Consider the following 17912-nt stretch of genomic DNA (forward strand, 5'->3'; position numbering starts at 1 on the left):
CGAGGGCCCGCTTGTGGCGCCAGTGGGCTGACGGAAAACGTTCATGCATGGCACCGTCCTCTCAGCTTGTCTATCGCTGGCCCCAAGACCAGAGCACGGCTTTGCGCCGGCGCTCTTGGGTGCAGAAGGAGGGATCATGGGTCATGAAGGGAGAGCGAGGCCATCGTAGTCAAAAAGGTCTGGGTGCCTTGTACAAGAGGCCAGTCCATCATCGAACACCAACAGTTTTCCTATCAAGCGAGCTGGATAATGTATTTTCCCATGGCTTTGTCAACACCATTCCAGTACTACTCCCGGTTCGGACAGTGCAACTTTCTGGACATCGACGAAGACGAGCTGGACACTTCGAGTCTTACTACACGGACTGTCAAATCTGGTGCACGAGAGAGTTTGATCAATCAGCACAGATGGACGGCGCCATCGTTCACCACCAACATCAATGCGACTACCCTCTTGGCGAATATCAGCCGTCTAGCACCGGCACTCACCAAGGAGTTCATTCCCAAAGACCATCTGGAGGCCACTTTCCCCTTCCGGTTGATCAACGACGTCGAGTTCCGCGGCGAGGAAGAGTCGTATATCGCACTCAGCTACTGCCGGAAATCTTTCACTCTGAACGCGCCGAGAAGAGTAGTCACACCGGTTGGAGATCTTCCTTTTGGATGGCAGAAGGAAATCGAGCAGTTCCCGCTACCCACTGGTGCTGCATTATTCGAGGCTGTCATCAGAGAAAAGAACAAGGGCGAAGGGCTGTGGTTCGACCAGGTTTGCCTTGAACAAGAGGATGAGAGCGAGAGGACAGGGGTTGCTGGTGCTATCGATGTCGTTTACAAGAATGCAAGAGCGGTCGTAGTGGCAATAGACGACATTGCCATCACGCCAGAGGAGGAACAATTCTTACGCTACTACGTCGAGCAATACAGCTACTCCCAGGTACCTTCGGGTCAGCAACCAAATGCAGGACTTACTCCGCCTCTCATGGAGCAGTTCAACCCCCTCAAGACTTTTCTGGAACGGATACTCAGCTCTGAGTGGTTTGATCGCGCTTGGTGCGCCCACGAGATGAAGATGGGGCGAAGCCATGTTTTCTTAGTACCTTGCTTGCGGCATTACGAGGATGAGGTCCAGACAATCGTACGATTTACCGGAGAGTTCTTCACTCACTTACTGGTTCTTGCCAGTGAGCTCACTACCTTCACACATCCAGTCTCGATGAAGATCCGCTCGCTTCTGGCGTTCTTCCAGGAGCTCGATACACTAAGTGCACATGGCCAAGGCACATTGCAGAGACCGGATACTCCACACGATCAATCTCCAACGATGCAATCGTTTACGTCATTGGTCGCGGAAACCTTTCGCATGAGAGCCGGTGGTAATCCAAGATTACCCGAGTACATGCGGAGGCTTGACGCAAACCGGGACAAAACCGCTATCGCTCTGAACGCTTCAGGCCTACCTCTAGCACTGGCTCCTCCAGGTCCGTTCTCAAGACCGAACATCGAAGACGAATGCCTTCGGTCACTACTACTCGTCGGTATCGCGGCGCGAGATCCTGTTGCACTTTGCACAACTGGCACACCACTTCAACTACACGACGGGTCCGTCTCATGGCTGTGCCGTCCAACCTCCCTGGACACCAACGCGGCCCGGCCCCCACCCCCACGCTTTTCAAGCCAAGCAAGTCAGATTGTTCAAGCCTCAGACGGCAGAGCCGAGTATGCGCAGCTAGATCTCATCTTCCTTGATCTACCACACCGAACACAACCCAGCCCGTCTTTTCCCGCACATGTTGTGCGAGCGCGTACAATCATCGATCTCTGTGTTCAATACCAGATACCAGGAACAGGGTTGTGGAACTTCTCACATGCACCCCATCACCCACGAACACCAGCTTTACGCAACATCTTCATCCAAACACTGGCTTGCGTACTGAGCTGCGGCTCACAATGGCTTCTAGAAGTTTCGACAAGCCTCCAGGAGCCAAATGAACCCAGACTGGAGCCTTACAACATCGAGATGCTGCTAAACCCTCATCTCATCTTACAAAACTACATGCTTCTTACCGAAGGCCGAGCGGCCTTCTCATCGCTCGTCCACTTCCTCTCTAAACTAATCACTTCGGGTATACCCTGGCCCTCAGGCGCTTCAGAGCGCACCCACGGCCCTTTAATCATCTCCGCGCCCTCTTCACCATCATCGGCATACGACTATACTGGTGCACCACTCTCAAGCGGCAAAGCCATCATCTTCGCTCCCTTTGAACACTCAAAAACACTCCTCATCGCCGTCCCCGAAGTCGTCAAGGGGACTGAGTACTCTCCACTAGCCCGCGGTTGGATCTTAACCAGCATGAACCCCTTCACTGGCAGCCCCAAACCGACAGTCAGCTGGACACTACAGTCCAAAGGCGCCATCTTCGGAGACATCAACTTCGCTACGAGGCTAGCAGGTAGTGGCGCCGTGGACGTCAGGAATCACAGGGTTTACGGTCCTTTGCGTCGCTGATACCTGGTGCTGTAGCATCTTTTCTTTCTTTCTTTTCGGCGTTTTACTGGGCACATGGTTTTGGGTTATACCTCGGATAGACTGGATAGACGGATGGGATTGGATTGGATGGCTTCATGACACTTTAGATTGATGTGATAGATAGACCTTTTTGGGCGTGAGCCCTTAGATTGATGTGCTGCGGTATATCGAGCCGCTATGAATGTATTGTATATTATCAGATTATCTGCATGTTCCGACCTTTTGTCACGATGTCTCCCACTGTAGTTGAGTTGACTTCACATATCCTTCACCACATGCATGCTCACGATCGGCTACTGCTCGTCCCACGCCAATCCCTCCATGCTGCACATCAACCAAGAAAAGCTCTTCCAGGCGTCGCATCATGCATGCGTCGCTCGCATCTCACCCCTGCTCACCTACGTACTCGTCAGCAAAGGTGTACCCACACCACAAGCACGACTCAACACCCACCACGATCCTCCGACCCTCGTCACCACATCTGCACCCCTATTCCCACATACCCACTTCCCTCTTCGCAACCTCTGCATGCCACCCCCGCCGCCCATCAAACGCACCCCTCCCAAATCCTAGCCACGATCTATACCCTTCCCCCACATTGCTTTTTCCCCAAACCCGTTATCTCGAAACGTCTCTACCCCACCATGTTTACTTTTTCCTCCATCTGCCAGCGTCTGCCTCAGCACTCGGTTGACGGACCGAATCCTTCAACCAGGCTACGCAAGGCTGCGTAAGCCACGATATGCATGCCCTTGACATGTATGCTTGTTGATGTGTGTGTGCGATTCAGTAGATTCACGACGCGAGATATACGCTAGGGGCGTTTCAGATCCTTCTATGCAGGCTTAGAGGGCTTCTATGCATGATTGTGAGATGAGGTCACATTACAAAGTCGAGAAAAAGAAAAGAAATATGGGTGCGGTGGTGGTTGGGATGTTGTGATGCTGAGATGCGATTGGTGGTGGTGTTGTGAAGCTGGGATGCGATTGGTCGTGTTGGCGTTATGCAGATATGACTTCGTGTGCTTGGAGGACCATAGGGCTGGCGTGGCTGGCGTGGCTCTCGTGAGTACTATCCGGACGATCAAACATCAGCATCTTGCAATCCGGGTAGCTGGAAACATGCAGAGCGATGTTTCAGGTCGTTTTGTAGTTGAGGTCGTTCCTTTTGGCGTGTGGTGATATTCAGCGCATCACGATGATGGACCGAGGTTGTCATGCTGGACCGAACGCCGAGTGAGGGTTTGTTTGTAGTCAAGGGCATGATGTGATGGAGGAATCCAAGGGTACCCAGAGGTCGTTTCGCATGTTGCAGCATATTGATAAGTGGATACTCCTTGAGCTGATGTATGCTTCAACCTCAAAATAGTCTTGTCAAATACGACACGGAATCAAGATTTGAAAATATTTATTATGGCTACATGGCCATTGTATTCTGCAGAATTCATATTCTAAAGCTAACGTAGACTTCAGAGCCCCATTTCAGCTCAGGTGCTCTCGGCACCCAAAGGCGCAAGCTCGTTAACGATGAAGTCACGTGCAGAGTATAGGTTGGTGGAGCCATACACCACTCTTCTTTGCTGACCAGCGCCAGCAGCGCTGGTTCTTTGCGACCATGCCTGGAGGTTGCCAAACTATGGAGATGTTAGAACATGTCTTGGGTGCATTTCTAATTGACTACTCACCTCGTCCATACTGCCGCCTCCCACTGGGAAGACGAGGGCTTCTGTGTAGCCTTGCCGTCTTTGTCCGAAAGAGGCTTCAATACCACGTGAGACAGTGCCTTGATTGCGTGATTGACTGGCTGGCGGTATGGTTCCACGCGCGTTCGCTGACCGGGGATCAAAGTAAAGCCACGATTCAATCTTGTTGAGCGCACTGGAAGTTGCGTCTAGAAAGGTATTAGCACATTTCCTGATATGCCCAGGAGAATCGCTCACTTTGTGGATCGGAAATGGCCTCCACGACCTTTGTGAGGGTAAGATCCTTGTTGGCTGGCAAGTAACTCTTAATGCCGGACTAGAGGATGCCACATTAGTCATTGTCTCGTATCAAGGTCTATGAACCTACCAATACACCTTCCAGATTAGGTGTTCCGAGGCCGGCTTCCTTGAACTTGTCGGTAACGCGACTCCCTAGACTCGAGAAGCCGCCGAAAAGGTTCGATGACGTCGTCTGGGCAGGTTGTGCAGGCGCGGAGCTGAGCATTGTCATGCGCGTGATCTGTCGGACTGTCTTGACGTATGCGACGGCAGTTGTATCGCATCCAGCTTGTTCCAGAGCTTGTGTGAAGCTGTCGAGCTCGTTGCGCGATAGGTCGTCAGAGGTGGTGAGATACCACTGTAGGAACAGGCGCAGCTTGTCGTAGGGGTCGTTTCCTTTATCTGCGGCTTTGATTATCTCCATTATGGTCGCTTTGGTGGCCTTTCCAAGCTCTTCTTCAAGCTGGAAGAATTCGTCCAGCTTCCTCTGCTTGATGCCATCCATGACAGATTCAAGCATACTCATGTGACTCTCAATGGTAGCTTTGCGATCACGGAGCTCGGGGAGCATGGATATGGCCCCTTTGAGGTGGGCTGCGAACTGGGTCTCTACATCATCAAGAGAGTTGGAACCTGTGGTTTTCGTGATCTTCTCCGCGTCTGCTGTGTACTTGGTCCATTCGTTTGTGACGTCTTCCGCTACTTGAGGGAACGGCTGCGCCGCGTTGCGTTTCCAGAAGTAGTCACTCGCAGTCAAATCGTACGTCTGCTTCTTGGAACCACTCTCTGGCTTCTCCTTGTCATTTGGCACAGTAACGGTGACTTTGTTGAGAGAAAAGTCTAGCACGTCGTAGACAAGACTTTGGTATATCCAGGAGTGACTGAACATGGGGTTGAGGTCGATGTTGCGGTCGACAATGATGAGGACGGGGCGAGACGCTGTGTTGGCGGAGAAGAGGTTCTCCTTGCTGTTGAGGATGTGGTCGCGCAGCTTTCGATCGAGCTTTGCGGCGATGTCGGAAGCAGCGCCTCCAGTTGGGCATCGTATGATGGGTACGACAGCCATGGTGACGACGACGGAGAAGAGGCCTGAGACAATGCGGTCGATCAGCTCGTCCAGCTCCTGATCCGACGTCTTCGGGCTGTTGATCTTTCGGTACGCATCTTCGATGTTCAGGGAGAACTGGTCGCTGTCCAGGGTGACAAAGTTCAGATACTGGTCGTATAGCTGGGCAATGTTCTCTGCAGCTCCTGGCGACGCAGCAATCTGACTACCCCAGTCTTCCAGGAGTGTTCGGGGGACGCTTGAGAGGAAGTTGAGGTATATCGGAGTGTACAGGCTATCGTTGAGGTCCTTGGTGACTAGCGCGAGGTTGTCGGCGGTGGGGGCGATCAGGTACACGCCTGGCGTGTCGGGTATGGGGCTGCGCTTGGAGGCCAGGTTGAAGTGTACAGTGACCTATGTGTTCTCAGTATGTGTTCGTATTCTAACACCCCATAGGAAAATCTGATGACCGTGGGGACTACATTGACGCTGAGCCTTCACGTTTGCTCATTTTTGAGTCGATGTAGCCTCCACGGTCTTTAGACTTCATCGTGAATAGGGTGCTCGGGATTGGTCATACCCCAGCTGCCCTCAGGTCGTTCATGCGTAGAACTGCCGATATCACATTCCTTGCCTGTGTATCGAGGACTAGGACCTTCCATTCGATGTCGGAGGTATTTGCGGTCGCGCTGGCGGCGTCTTCGGGAGCGTCCACATCGTGGATGGGGGCATTGAGGCTTTCTGGGTTAGCGGTGCCGTCGGTGAAGCGGTTTCAGCACTCACTTCAGTATGCGCTTGATTGCAGCTATCACGTGCTGTCAGTGCTATTCCAGCGTCTCAAAGAAAGTCGCATCGCATACCAATCTGGCGATCCCGCAGTGAGAGAGCCATTGTTTCCGTGCTGGCACCCGCCTCTTGTTAAATTAAGCGCATGCGCAGAGGGGACATGAAAGAGCGTGAGACGTACGCGAAGACCAGAGTGCACAAAGAAGATACCGTGGCGCGTCTGCCTGCCCGCGCTCCTTCCACGGTTGCTGTCCCGGCCTTTGGTGATGCAGCTCGAGCTTGCCCGCCGCCCCACTGGGGGCTAGCGCGTCGCGCTACTTGGCGGCCAGGCGACCTTTGAAAACGGGCTCGCCCCTTCGCTGCGCTCCCTCGCTCTTCAACTCACCTCGCCCACGACAACAAATCGTCCCCTTCTTCCCTCTTGACACTCATGCTACTTCTCAGTGAACTCTCGCCCACCTAATAAGGGCATCTGATTCTGAGGCTAGATTCAACCTTCGGGTCCTTGCTTTGGGGGAAGTGCGCGCTCAGGCTGGCGGCGGCGTTTGTGAGGAAGGCTTGCGTTGTGGAGGGCAGAGTGACAATCATCTTCGATTTCTGCTACTAATACAGCTCCGTCTTCGATTCGACGCGCTGCGCATCAGGGAGTCTGGCCGGAGAGAACTGCTCGCCGCTGTCGCTGTCGCAGACATACAACACGTGCTGTGCTCTGGTGCGCGCAAACGTACGTCAAGTGACGCGCCCAGCAGTGGGCTCCTCATCTCATCGCATAATACGCGAGGCAAAGTGCCATCTCCATAAAAGCCGTATCTACTGTACGCATCGTGGACTGGGCGACACGGCATCGCGGGCGTCGGGACACGAGTACTGCCTTGTGAGCCAGGTCTGTTGCATCTCCCACCACATCCGAGGGCCTGCGACCTGCGACGGCCTTCAGACAGCACAACAGCACTACCGCCCGAACCGGAAGTTTTATCGACCTTTTCTCCCATCCCCGAATCGGCAACCCTTCACACTTGTGACTCTGCGCCAGTCCATATCGCGCCTAGTGCTGCTGCATAGTCGCCTAATTCATTCCGTTCGCTGGTTTCAGACACTTGTGCGTCATCCGCCAATCACACCCCTGCAGTTGCAGCTGACAGCTGACACTTTGGCCAGCCAAGAAAATCCTCTTCACCAGCCACAACATGGCGGCTAATCACGTGCCGAGTGACCAGGTGCCTCTGCAAGGCCAGAACGTCTACACCGACCCGTCATATCAGCACCTCTTCCCTGGTGTCGACCGCTACGGCACCCCTTCATGGGATGCCCAGTTACATCAACACTCGGCGCTGCCACCCAATACCTCAGCCCAGAGCTGGCACCATGGGGCTTACGCACAACAACCCTTTAGCGGCAGCAGCCAAGCATACACCACTCAATCACATGGTCTTCGCACCGCGTCGCCGTATCAGTATGGACAGTTTGGCCAGCAAAGCTCCTTGGGCGGTTACGGACAGCAATCGAATGTCGACCCATCGCTGGGCATGGATCCCAATGCTATCCGACAGCAGCAACAGTCGCCATATCCAATGCCCATGCGAACTCAAACTCCCCAGGGCCATGCAAGTACCGTGACACCACAAGCTCTGCAGCACAACACGCCCTCGCTGCAACAAGCCCGCCCTACTGCATCTCCTTATCAAGTAAGCTTCCCCATGGCCTCCTGTCATCTATCAAATGCTAATTCTCTAAAGGCACCGAAGACTTTGGCAGACAACTTTGCTCAGCAGCGTGCATCTGCTACGTTTGTAAAGCCAGTACCCGTGCCTGAGTATGACATGCCAAAGGGAAGGAAGTCGGGGGGTCTCTACGTTCTTGACCAGGCTGCACTAGCAAAAGCTACCAATTCTACTCCTTTGAACAAGTTTGTGACATTGGGCAACGAACCTTTTCATCTCGCAACCAATAGAAGTAAGCTTGAATATACTACAAACATTGCGCTTAAAGCATCCTCTAACATGTGCACAGCTGCGCTCCCCGTCTACGTTCCTCGGCAATCGCTCAAAGACCTGAAGAAGGCTGGTGCAGACAGCAAGAAGCTTCGTGCAAGTCTGTCGGCTGCCAAGTCTCAGTCGAGAGCCTTCAAATCCACAAAGAAGCCTACGAGGCAGGCGAGCGATAGTGAAAGTACTACCGACTCATCGGATTACGATAGTGACTCTTCAGAAGAAGAGGAGATGCCCATCCCAGAGACAAGACCAGATGATCCTGATGCGGCTGTTCGTTATGATGTTGTCAAAGCTACATGGCATCCTTCTTCGTCTTCGCCTAGTTCTGACAAGATCAAAAACAGCATGCGCGAGGTATGGGAAGTACTCGACACAATCCATAAGCGGTGGCGAGCCGACAGCAAAGCTGTGACGGAAGCGGAGGAACAGAAGAAGCTAGGTGAGCTGCCCGTGCTGAAAAGCCGGGTAACCAGTCAGCGTGACCTGCTCAAGTCTGCCCTTCAAGCTGCGCTTGAGCACTCCCATCCCGATGTGCTATATCAATTGGGACTGATTAAGCCTTTCTTGTATATGTGCTATCAGTTTCTGGCGAACCGTTTCAAAATTAAGGACTACGATGGGCCTTTGTCCGCGGTCATATACGAAGTACTCTCGCGGTGTGGTACCTTGAATTCTGAGCTCCTTGAGGAGACTAGACTTGGAAAGGCACTTGTTTCGATGAAGAAACACGCAAATGACAAGCACAAAGCTTTCATACAACAAATCATAGATGGTGCTTCCGCAAATTCCAAAAAGGCCAAGGCAAGCCCGCCGCCACGAAGCGAGCCCACAGAAAACAAGGGCATCAAACGACCTGCACCAGATGCCGCGAGCCGATCGTCGACCGAGAACCCTTTGACGAAGAAACCAAAGGCACCCGACGCTCCTGTGAACGCTGTCAAGAAGGATCTCGCGTCCACTTTGGCTTCGAGGTCTGCAACCACTGGCTCCAACACAACAGCACAGAAGCGACCTGGCGAGAGGGCGGCACCGGCGCCCGCTCCCGTCAAGACCCGTGTTAGTCAAGTTACCAATAAGCCCTCGGGCATCTTTGCCTCGCTCAACGCGGCAAGTAAGAAGTCGGCGCCTGCACCAGCACCCGCGAAGGCTGCTGCGCCTAAGGCTGCTGTCCCCGCGCCGAAAGACAAGAAGCCAGCGGCAACGACAACATCGAAGCCCGCATTTTCGTTTGCTCAAACGATGGCCTCACTCCAGAAGTCAAAGGAGCCGGAAGCTGCGCCAGTCAAATCCGAGAAGCCAGTTCCAGCGGAAACACAGGAAGAGAAGGCGAAGCGTCTGCGGAAGGAAGCTCGAAGACATCTTCGCGTTACTTGGAGGCCTGAGACATCGCTTGTGGAGGTCAAGTACTTTGATCACGAGGCGGATGACGAAGAGATGGACAGCAAGGGCGACAATCTTGTTCGGGATGCCGGTGACCTCGGTGGAGAAGGACACATGTTCAAGCAGCACAAGGAGCTTGATCTCGACGACGATGATGAGGAGATGGATTTCGACAGCCGATCATGGCCCCCGCCGTCCCAAGTCGACTTCAGCGTGGTGCCTCAAGACGAGCGCCAGCGCAATTACGCGCCTTATGGTGGCGGAGAGAAGGAGCCGTCGTGCCCTGAAAAGGAGGCCAACGTACAGCGCGAGAACGGTACATTGATGGTCTACTACTCAAGTCCTGACGACATCCCACCGTCACCCCAAGAGCCGGTGGAACAAGGGCAAGACAACACATCGACTGGCACCGTGGTCAGTTTCGGTACTCCGCCCGATATAGTAAAGAACAGGTGCCCACAAGCGCCAATGTCTGCAGGTGTACCCGACTTTAGTCAATTGGAGAACATAATCAAACAGCTTTCCGGAACCAGTCAACCGCCTGCCGCTACTCCGGCTCCTGTCGAACAGGCTTACACCCCACCTCCCCCGTCAACAGCCGCTCCATTCGACCCCGCCGGCCTTCAGACCATACTCAACTCCATCAGCAATGGCCAAGCCCCTCCTCAGCCCCCACCTGTGTCTTTCCCGATGCAGCCACCGCCACAGCAGCCAGGCATGCCCCTGGATATTGCTGCACTCATTGCCAACATGCAGGCAGCAACAGGCGGCGCTCTTCCTCCACCACCACCTCTCCCAACTGGCTTCCCTCCATTCCCATTCGCTTTCCCACCCCAGCCTCAGCAGCCTGAAGCTGCAGCATGGACACCACAGATGCAGGATGCGTCCACCTACCAACCCCAGATGCAGCCGCAGTACAACCAGCAGTCGAACGGTGGCACCAAGCGGCAACGCGATGAGGGCAATGGCAACGGCAACAACGATCGCAACCAGGGAAAGCGGCCCAAGAACCGGGGAGATCACAAGCCTCACAAGGTCCTGGCATGCAAGTTCTTTGCCAAGGGTCTCTGCAACAAAGGCGAAAACTGCACCTACATTCACGACCCCAAGATGATCGGGCAATGATGTCGTTGCAAAAGCTGCGGTGTCTCTTGGAGGAATATGGTGGATCTGTATAACAAGCGCTTTTCTTTCTTCTTCATGTTTTCCTAGTTGTCATTCGAGCATATGCATGCATACCCCGGGCGGTTGGCCTGCCCACGCGCGCAGGCCGGAGCATTCACAGGCGTTTGTTAGTAGCGCAGCATTTGAAGGGCGCAAATAGGGATAGTTATGGATATGGGTGGGACGCATCTCTACGGAGACATGGATGGGCTAGGAGTGGTATGTGTCGGATGATAGTAATTGTGCAGATGGATAGCATCCTAATTCTATTCACACATACTTGCATTTTATTGATCTGTTACTTGATTTCGCAATGCTACCTAGAGTGATGACGCGCCCTTGGGGAGTAGACTAAATGTTCAGCTGCAGTGGAGTCGATAGCGTTCGCTCGCAGCCTGGAACCTGCAGCTATGGCCCAAACAGTTTCAAGGCTGCATGTTTGAGAAAAGCAATCACGTGGTAAACGACTGAAGCACTCGGCGCCCCCCTTCTCATTATTGTCTTTTCCGCACCAATTTGTGCCTGATCATCGGCTTTGTTCTGGTTCCGAGACGTGTTGTTGTGGAGTAGCGCGCATCAACCGGTTCCGCGCTGACCAGGCTTTCCCGCAACGGCAAGCTCCGTCATATCTTTTCACAGGCATCAGACATCATCCAACCTTGGCCGATCCGAATCCAGCCCTCCGTCCAACACTCGCCCTCGCCCATCACCACCGCAATCGCTGCACTCGCTGCACTCTCTCGACCCGCACCCTCGGCGCTCTCCACGTCGCTGGCCTCTTCTTCCCGGACCTACTCCGCTGCCGAGTCATCGCTCCGCCGTACACGAGCCGATCCACGACCACCCCACGCCCACCACATCGCGCCTCCATCGTCCGCCACTACCCAGACCCCGCAATCATGGCTCCCGCCCGCAAGAGGACCACCAACATCGCGCGTCGCAGGCGGACGGATGACGAGGATGAGAGCCAGTCGGTGGCAACCCTTGCCGACGACTCGCAGAGCGACGCTTCCCTGCTGAGCGATGTCGACGAGGACGCCGACGCCGACAACAGCGACCTGAGCGAAGTCGACAGCGCGCCCTCTCTCACACAAGGAAAGCCGAAGCGGAAAGCAAACGGGGCGCGTGATGCAAAGGCCCGGCAGGATGCAAGCAATCGCCAACCCTCGCCGCCCATCGCCCGCTCCGATGTGGCCTTTTCCACCATGAAGGAGACGGAGATCATGATGAATGGCCTGAAGGTTGGCGAGGACGGAAAGGAGGCGGAAGTGGTCGACTTCGAGACGGGCGTGGCAGCAGTGGAAGCCGCACCTGCCGTTGGTGCGCCGCAATCGCGGGCAGAGACGCTGGCGGAGCGGCGGCGGCGGGAGCATGAGGAGTACAAGAAGAAGCGCGACTCGGATCCCGCCTTCATCCCCAACCGCGGCGCCTTCTTCATGCACGACTCACGGCATGCTCCTGGTCAGAATGGCTTCAGGCCCGCAGGCCGTGGACGTGGGCGGGGTGCTCCCATCGGCGGGCCCTTTTCCCCTGCCAAGTATGTACAGACGCGGAAAGCATGTAGACATCCAAATAACACGTCCTCTAGCATGCGGCCACAGCCACAGGAAGCCACGGATTCCCCCTGGCAGCACGACCTGCACGAGACCGTCAACGCGCCCGGCTCTCACGCTCACGCCGGACACCATCCTTCCAATGGCCCCATGTTCGCATCGAGAGTGCCGCCAGGCCCTAGCCAAAAGCCACCGCCAGCTCGCAACTTCTCCACCACGACGCACACGCACAATGCCATGGTACGCGTCTTCCTGCCGAACATGAAGGGCCCTATACACTTCCAGAACGTCCCCATAAAGTCGCACACTCGTCTGCCCAACCACCGGCCACCCCTCCGCCGCGACAAGCCAGTCCGCATATCACTACCCCCGGCTCCACCGCGCTACATCTTCCCCACAACAGAGCGCTCCTTCATCTTCATCCCACGGGCCCTCCGCCCCAACCAGCAGGGCTTCGGCCGGGGCCGCGGTCGATTTGGATCCTTTGGCGGAGGCTTCTCAAGCAGACGGACAAGCGCGTACGGAGGCAGTGTATACTCGCCAAGTGTAGCCATGAGCAGGCGGTCGTCTATTGCACGCGAGATGGGTCGGGACAATCTCGTCTCTCCGGCTGGTTCCATCATGTCACGTAACGGTGGCTTCGTTGATCCCAGTCGTCCTGTCGTGCGCCTCCCGCCTGGTGGCCCTCGGATGCCCAATGGCCCATCCATGATCTCGCCCACAAACGGCGCTGTGCAGCCACCTTACCCTCTTCCACAGAAGCCTACCTACCGGGAGAACTGGCAAGGTTCACTTCCGATGCACCAGCCCCGCCCGCAGAAGACTGTCTCTGTTGCTGGTATCGAATCGCCTGCATCTATGAGCTTCAACCCCCCGCAACAACAAGAGCAGCAACCCTTCCATCAGCAAGTTCCCGCGCATATCAATGGAGCTGCCCCTGCGGTCGAGCAGCCATACTATCAGCATGGACGTCACCCTTCGTACCCAAGCCAAGTGTCAACCGGCACACCCAACATCCCCGAACGAGCCATCCACGCTCCCGCATTCCAGCCTTACGCGCAGCCTGGCTTCCAGCCACAAGCCTTTGTGCCACAGGGATACTACTATCCCCAAAACGGCGCACAGCCCCAATACATGGCTCCTGCCGGCATGGTGCCAATGTTCGTTCCTGGTGCTCAACAGCCCGGCTATGTCATGCCGGTGTCTGCTCCTCCTCCTCCTCCTCCTGCGGCTCCACCAGCACCTGCTGGCCCTCCCAACATGGTGGCTTACGAGCAAAACGGCATGACATACTACGTGGATTCCGCCCAGCTTTACCCCGCGCCGCCCGTAGAGAACTATGCTCAGCCTAGCTACGCCGTTCCTGGGATGGGAGGCATGATGACACCTGGTCCGGACGGCGCCTACTACTACCCACAGCAAATGCAGCCCGCGACATTCTACCCGCAACAATAGACGACTAGATCCTTGCCACCCATGTCCCATCTCACAATCGCTCTGATTATCGGTTTTGCATTTCGACATGTTACGTCCAACTATACAGTTCCTTCCTTGCAGTCGAGCATGGCGCATCTGGCTTTTGATTGGGATATTTGGTGTTCTAGGCGAAGCACATTCGACAGCGTAACTTGGTTCTTTCCCTCGGTCACGACAGCAAGCGACACAAAAACATTCATATTATCAAATGTACTGGCGGGTATCGGTCTTTTCTCAGCTGCTTACGATGTGGCTCTTTTACACAAGAGATGATCTGCTCACGTTTGCATGGTGTTCTGCGTCCTGCGTTCGGTGGCTGTATCTTTCTTAGTCTGGATATTTCTACTCTGTCCTAATAAAGCTAAACTTTGATTCCTCGTCATTTGATATTCCGGTCTTCTCCTGGCTTCTTGCATTATGGCAAGCAGCAATGTATCGGGGTTGGAGGGACGTCAAGTAGGCGAATGCCTGAGCAAGGCTTTGTTGCTCGTCAACTACTTAGATAAATAAATATTGGTTTCACCACCACGATCTCGCGACGGCGAACAACATCAGACCATTGCTTGTATTGCTTGTGAATTGCTTTTAGATGGTGAATGGGTGTGGTTGGCATGGATGCAGTAGCGGGGCTTGGCGCGTCAAGACGCTAGGAGCTGGCACTGGGTTCGCCGCATCATCATCGCGCAGGCGTTCGAGGCAGCTCTCGCTCCATCAACCTCCATCTCGCATAACCCGCCCCCATCGAATTCAGGGACAAGCACACCTCCCCCGAAGTCTTGTCTCCCGATCCGCCATCATGGCGCCCAACAAGGACACCATGTTCCGCTCCGCGGACATGTCCTTGACCCAGCTGTACATTGCCAACGAGATTGGCCGCGAGGTCGTCTCAGGCCTCGGAGAGCTTGGTGTCATGGACTTTAGAGATGTGAGCACAGGCAGACATGTTCTAGAGCTTCGCTGGGAGCTCTGGGACGGATGTGATGGCATGGGAAGCTGACAAGATGTGCTAGCTCAACGCCGATACGACCGCCTTCCAACGTACTTTCACCCAGGAGATTCGCCGCCTCGATAACGTGGAACGCCAGCTCCGCTACTTTCGCGCCCAGATGGAGAAGTCGGATATCTCGATGCGCTCCATCTATGACTTCAACAACCCCTTCACTGCGCCTTCCGCCTCCGAGATCGACGAGCTCGCGGACAAGAGCCAGAGCTTGGAGCAGAGAATCTCTTCGTTGAACGAGAGCTACGAGACACTGAAGAAGCGCGAGGTGGAGCTCACAGAGTGGCGATGGGTGTTGAGAGAGGCTGGCGGCTTCTTCGACCGGGCCCGTGGCCAGACTGAGCAGATTAGGGACTCTGTTGATGATGACGACGCGCCGCTGCTCCAGGATGTTGAGCAGAACGGACAGGGTGACACGGGTGCCGAGCGCTCTTTCACCGTCATGAACATCGGTTTCGTCGCTGGTGTCATTCCCCGCGAACGCATTGCCGCGTTCGAGCGCATCCTGTGGCGTACTCTCCGCGGTAACTTGTACATGAACCAGTCGGAGATCCCCGAGGCCATCATCAACCCGGAGAACAACGAGGAAACCAACAAGAACGTCTTCATCATCTTCGCGCACGGCAAGGAGATCATCGCAAAGATCCGCAAGATCTCAGAGTCGCTCGGCGCCGACCTCTACAGCGTGGACGAGAACAGCGAACTCCGCCGCGACCAGATTCGCGAAGTCAACACCCGCCTGAGTGACCTGGCTAGCGTCCTGAAGAATACCAAGTCCACCCTCGATGCCGAGTTGACCGCGATAGGACGCAACCTCGCAGCTTGGATGGTCGTCATCAAGAAAGAGAAGGCTACCTATGAGACGCTGAACAAATTTTCCTACGACCACCAGCGCAAGACGCTCATTGCTGAGGCATGGGCCCCCACCAACTCCCTCGGTCTGATCAAGTCGACCCTGTCAGATGTCAACGAGCGTGCTGGCCTGTCAGTACCCACCATTGTCAACCAGATCAAGACCACCAAGACGCCACCGACATACTTCAAGTCGAACAGGTTCACGGTGGGTTTCCAGACCATCATCGATGCCTACGGAACGATCAAGTACCGCGAGGTCAACCCTGCGCTGCCAGCCATTGTTACGTTCCCCTTTATGTTCGCTGTCATGTTCGGTGATGCCGGACACGGTGTCATTATGCTTCTCGCAGCTTGCGCCATGATTTACTTCGAGAAGCGGCTTGAGCGCAGCAAGCTCGATGAGTTGTTCTCCATGATGTTCTACGGTCGTTACATTGTCTTCATGATGGGTCTCTTCTCCATCTACACCGGTCTTCTCTACTGCGACGCTTTCTCTCTCGGACTGCCCTGGTTCAAGTCTATGTGGGTGTGGGACAACGACGGCAAGGGCCCAACCTCGAGCCGTGTGGAAGGTTACACCTACCCCTTCGGTCTGGACTACCGCTGGCACGACACCGAGAATGATCTGCTGTTCTCCAACAGTTACAAGATGAAGCTCAGTATCTTGCTCGGTTGGACCCACATGACCTTCTCCCTGATGTGGTCGCTCGTCAACGCTCGCTACTTCAAGACCAAGATTGACATCTGGGGTAACTTCGTCCCCGGTATGATCTTCTTCCAGTCCATCTTCGGTTACCTCGCCTTTACCATTGTGTACAAATGGTGCATTGACTGGCCTGCGCGTGGCGAGAGCCCGCCCAGTCTGCTCAACATGTTGATCTACATGTTCTTGAGCCCCGGTAATCTCGAGGCTGGCACCCAGCCGCTCTACCCTCATCAAGCAGGCATTCAAGTGGTTCTCCTCTTGTTGGCGCTTGCTTGCGTTCCCGTCCTGCTCTTCCTCAAGCCGTTCTACCTTCGATACGAGCACAACAAGGCTCGCGCCATGGGCTACCGCGGCATCGGCGAGAACTCGCGAGTCAGCGCGCTGGACGACGACGATGAGAACGGTCATGCCAACGGACGTGATAGCTACGGAGACGACGATGACGGCATTGCTATGATCACCCAGGACATTGGCCACGGCGAAGACCATGAGGAGTTTGAATTCAGTGAAGTCATGATCCACCAAGTCATTCACACCATCGGTAAGTTGCCCTTCTGCACCTGTTGCAACGTCTACTAACACCCTTCTTCCAGAATTCTGCCTCAACTGCGTCTCCCACACAGCCTCGTACCTCCGTCTCTGGGCCCTCTCGCTCGCCCATCAACGTCTCTCCATCGTCCTCTGGGAAATGACCATGAAGAACGCATTCGCCTTCACCGGTGTCGGCGGCGCCTTCATCATGGTCTTTGTCTTTTACTTCTGGTTCGCACTCACGGTTGCTGTGCTGTGTGTCATGGAGGGTACCAGTGCCATGTTGCATTCGCTGCGTCTGCACTGGGTCGAGGCTATGAGCAAGCATTTCATCGGTGATGGTGTGGCGTTTGAACCGTTTAGCTTTAAGCAGTTGCTTGAGGATGAGCCTGTAGAGTAGTTTGCTGTTTGTTTTGTGCAATGTCTTTCCTTTTGTTTTTCTAGTTTGGGGTGCTGCTGTAGGAATATGATGAGAGTAATTGTGCATGTCTGTATATAGGAATGGATATTTTTACTCCGTGTCACTTGTGTTGTTCGTAAGCTGAAACTCGTCTCAAGTCTTTTTTGCGTGGTTTCTCAGACGAAGATATATCGGAAATGTTCGGGTCGACAATGAACCGACTGCCAGGACCGCGGACAGGAAACATGAGTGGGCCCACGATCGTAGGGCTGCAACTGTGGCTGGGTGAGGCATTATTCCCTTTGGGCGCCACGGAACTGCGGATCAGCGACCAGTGTTACAAGCCTCATATCGGTGATGACATTTGGAGCTGCAGCTGTGACATCTGGCGGTGCTGAGGCGTAAGCTGACAGGGGGTTGTTTGGCCACACATTTGGAGGGATGTTACTGCATGGCTGGCTGGCTGGCGTCTTCTCCACGCCAATGCCGACCTGCATATCCGTCCCATGTGGCATGGA

The 17912-nt window shown here is 54.8% G+C and overlaps 5 protein-coding genes across 5 annotated transcripts; 4 read left to right on the forward strand and 1 right to left on the reverse strand.

Moving 5' to 3' along the window:
• Nucleotides 1-261: 261 nt before the first annotated feature.
• Nucleotides 262-2505, forward strand: J4E87_009566 (uncharacterized protein; the record flags this gene model as incomplete). The annotated part of the gene is made up of 1 exon (XM_049381142.1): nucleotides 262-2505. One exon carries the CDS (start codon nucleotides 262-264, stop codon nucleotides 2503-2505), a length of 2244 nt encoding a protein of 747 aa, XP_049229168.1.
• Nucleotides 2506-4012: 1507 nt separating this feature from the next.
• On the reverse strand, nucleotides 4013-6443 carry J4E87_009567 (uncharacterized protein; the record flags this gene model as incomplete). The annotated part of the gene is made up of 7 exons (XM_049381143.1): nucleotides 4013-4159; nucleotides 4211-4416; nucleotides 4466-4544; nucleotides 4596-5966; nucleotides 6133-6289; nucleotides 6336-6357; nucleotides 6413-6443. 7 exons carry the CDS (start codon nucleotides 6441-6443, stop codon nucleotides 4013-4015), a joined length of 2013 nt encoding a protein of 670 aa, XP_049229169.1.
• A 1082-nt stretch (nucleotides 6444-7525) lies between these two features.
• J4E87_009568 (uncharacterized protein) lies at nucleotides 7526-10834 on the forward strand (the record flags this gene model as incomplete). Its single annotated transcript, XM_049381144.1, has 3 exons — nucleotides 7526-8023; nucleotides 8075-8291; nucleotides 8349-10834. 3 exons carry the CDS (start codon nucleotides 7526-7528, stop codon nucleotides 10832-10834), a joined length of 3201 nt encoding a protein of 1066 aa, XP_049229170.1.
• Nucleotides 10835-11772: 938 nt separating this feature from the next.
• On the forward strand, nucleotides 11773-13881 carry J4E87_009569 (uncharacterized protein; the record flags this gene model as incomplete). Its single annotated transcript, XM_049381145.1, has 2 exons — nucleotides 11773-12410; nucleotides 12462-13881. The coding sequence occupies 2 exons, from the start codon at nucleotides 11773-11775 to the stop codon at nucleotides 13879-13881; spliced, it is 2058 nt and encodes a 685-aa protein (XP_049229171.1).
• Nucleotides 13882-14698: 817 nt separating this feature from the next.
• On the forward strand, nucleotides 14699-17394 carry VPH1 (H(+)-transporting V0 sector ATPase subunit a; the record flags this gene model as incomplete). Its single annotated transcript, XM_049381146.1, has 3 exons — nucleotides 14699-14827; nucleotides 14913-17004; nucleotides 17057-17394. The coding sequence occupies 3 exons, from the start codon at nucleotides 14699-14701 to the stop codon at nucleotides 17392-17394; spliced, it is 2559 nt and encodes an 852-aa protein (XP_049229172.1).
• Nucleotides 17395-17912: the final 518 nt, after the last annotated feature.

Source organism: Alternaria ethzedia, assembly GCF_023757985.1.
Source record: "Alternaria ethzedia strain BMP 0044 chromosome Unknown scaffold_36, whole genome shotgun sequence".
In the NCBI taxonomy this organism is placed as follows: Eukaryota; Fungi; Ascomycota; class Dothideomycetes; order Pleosporales; family Pleosporaceae; genus Alternaria; species Alternaria ethzedia.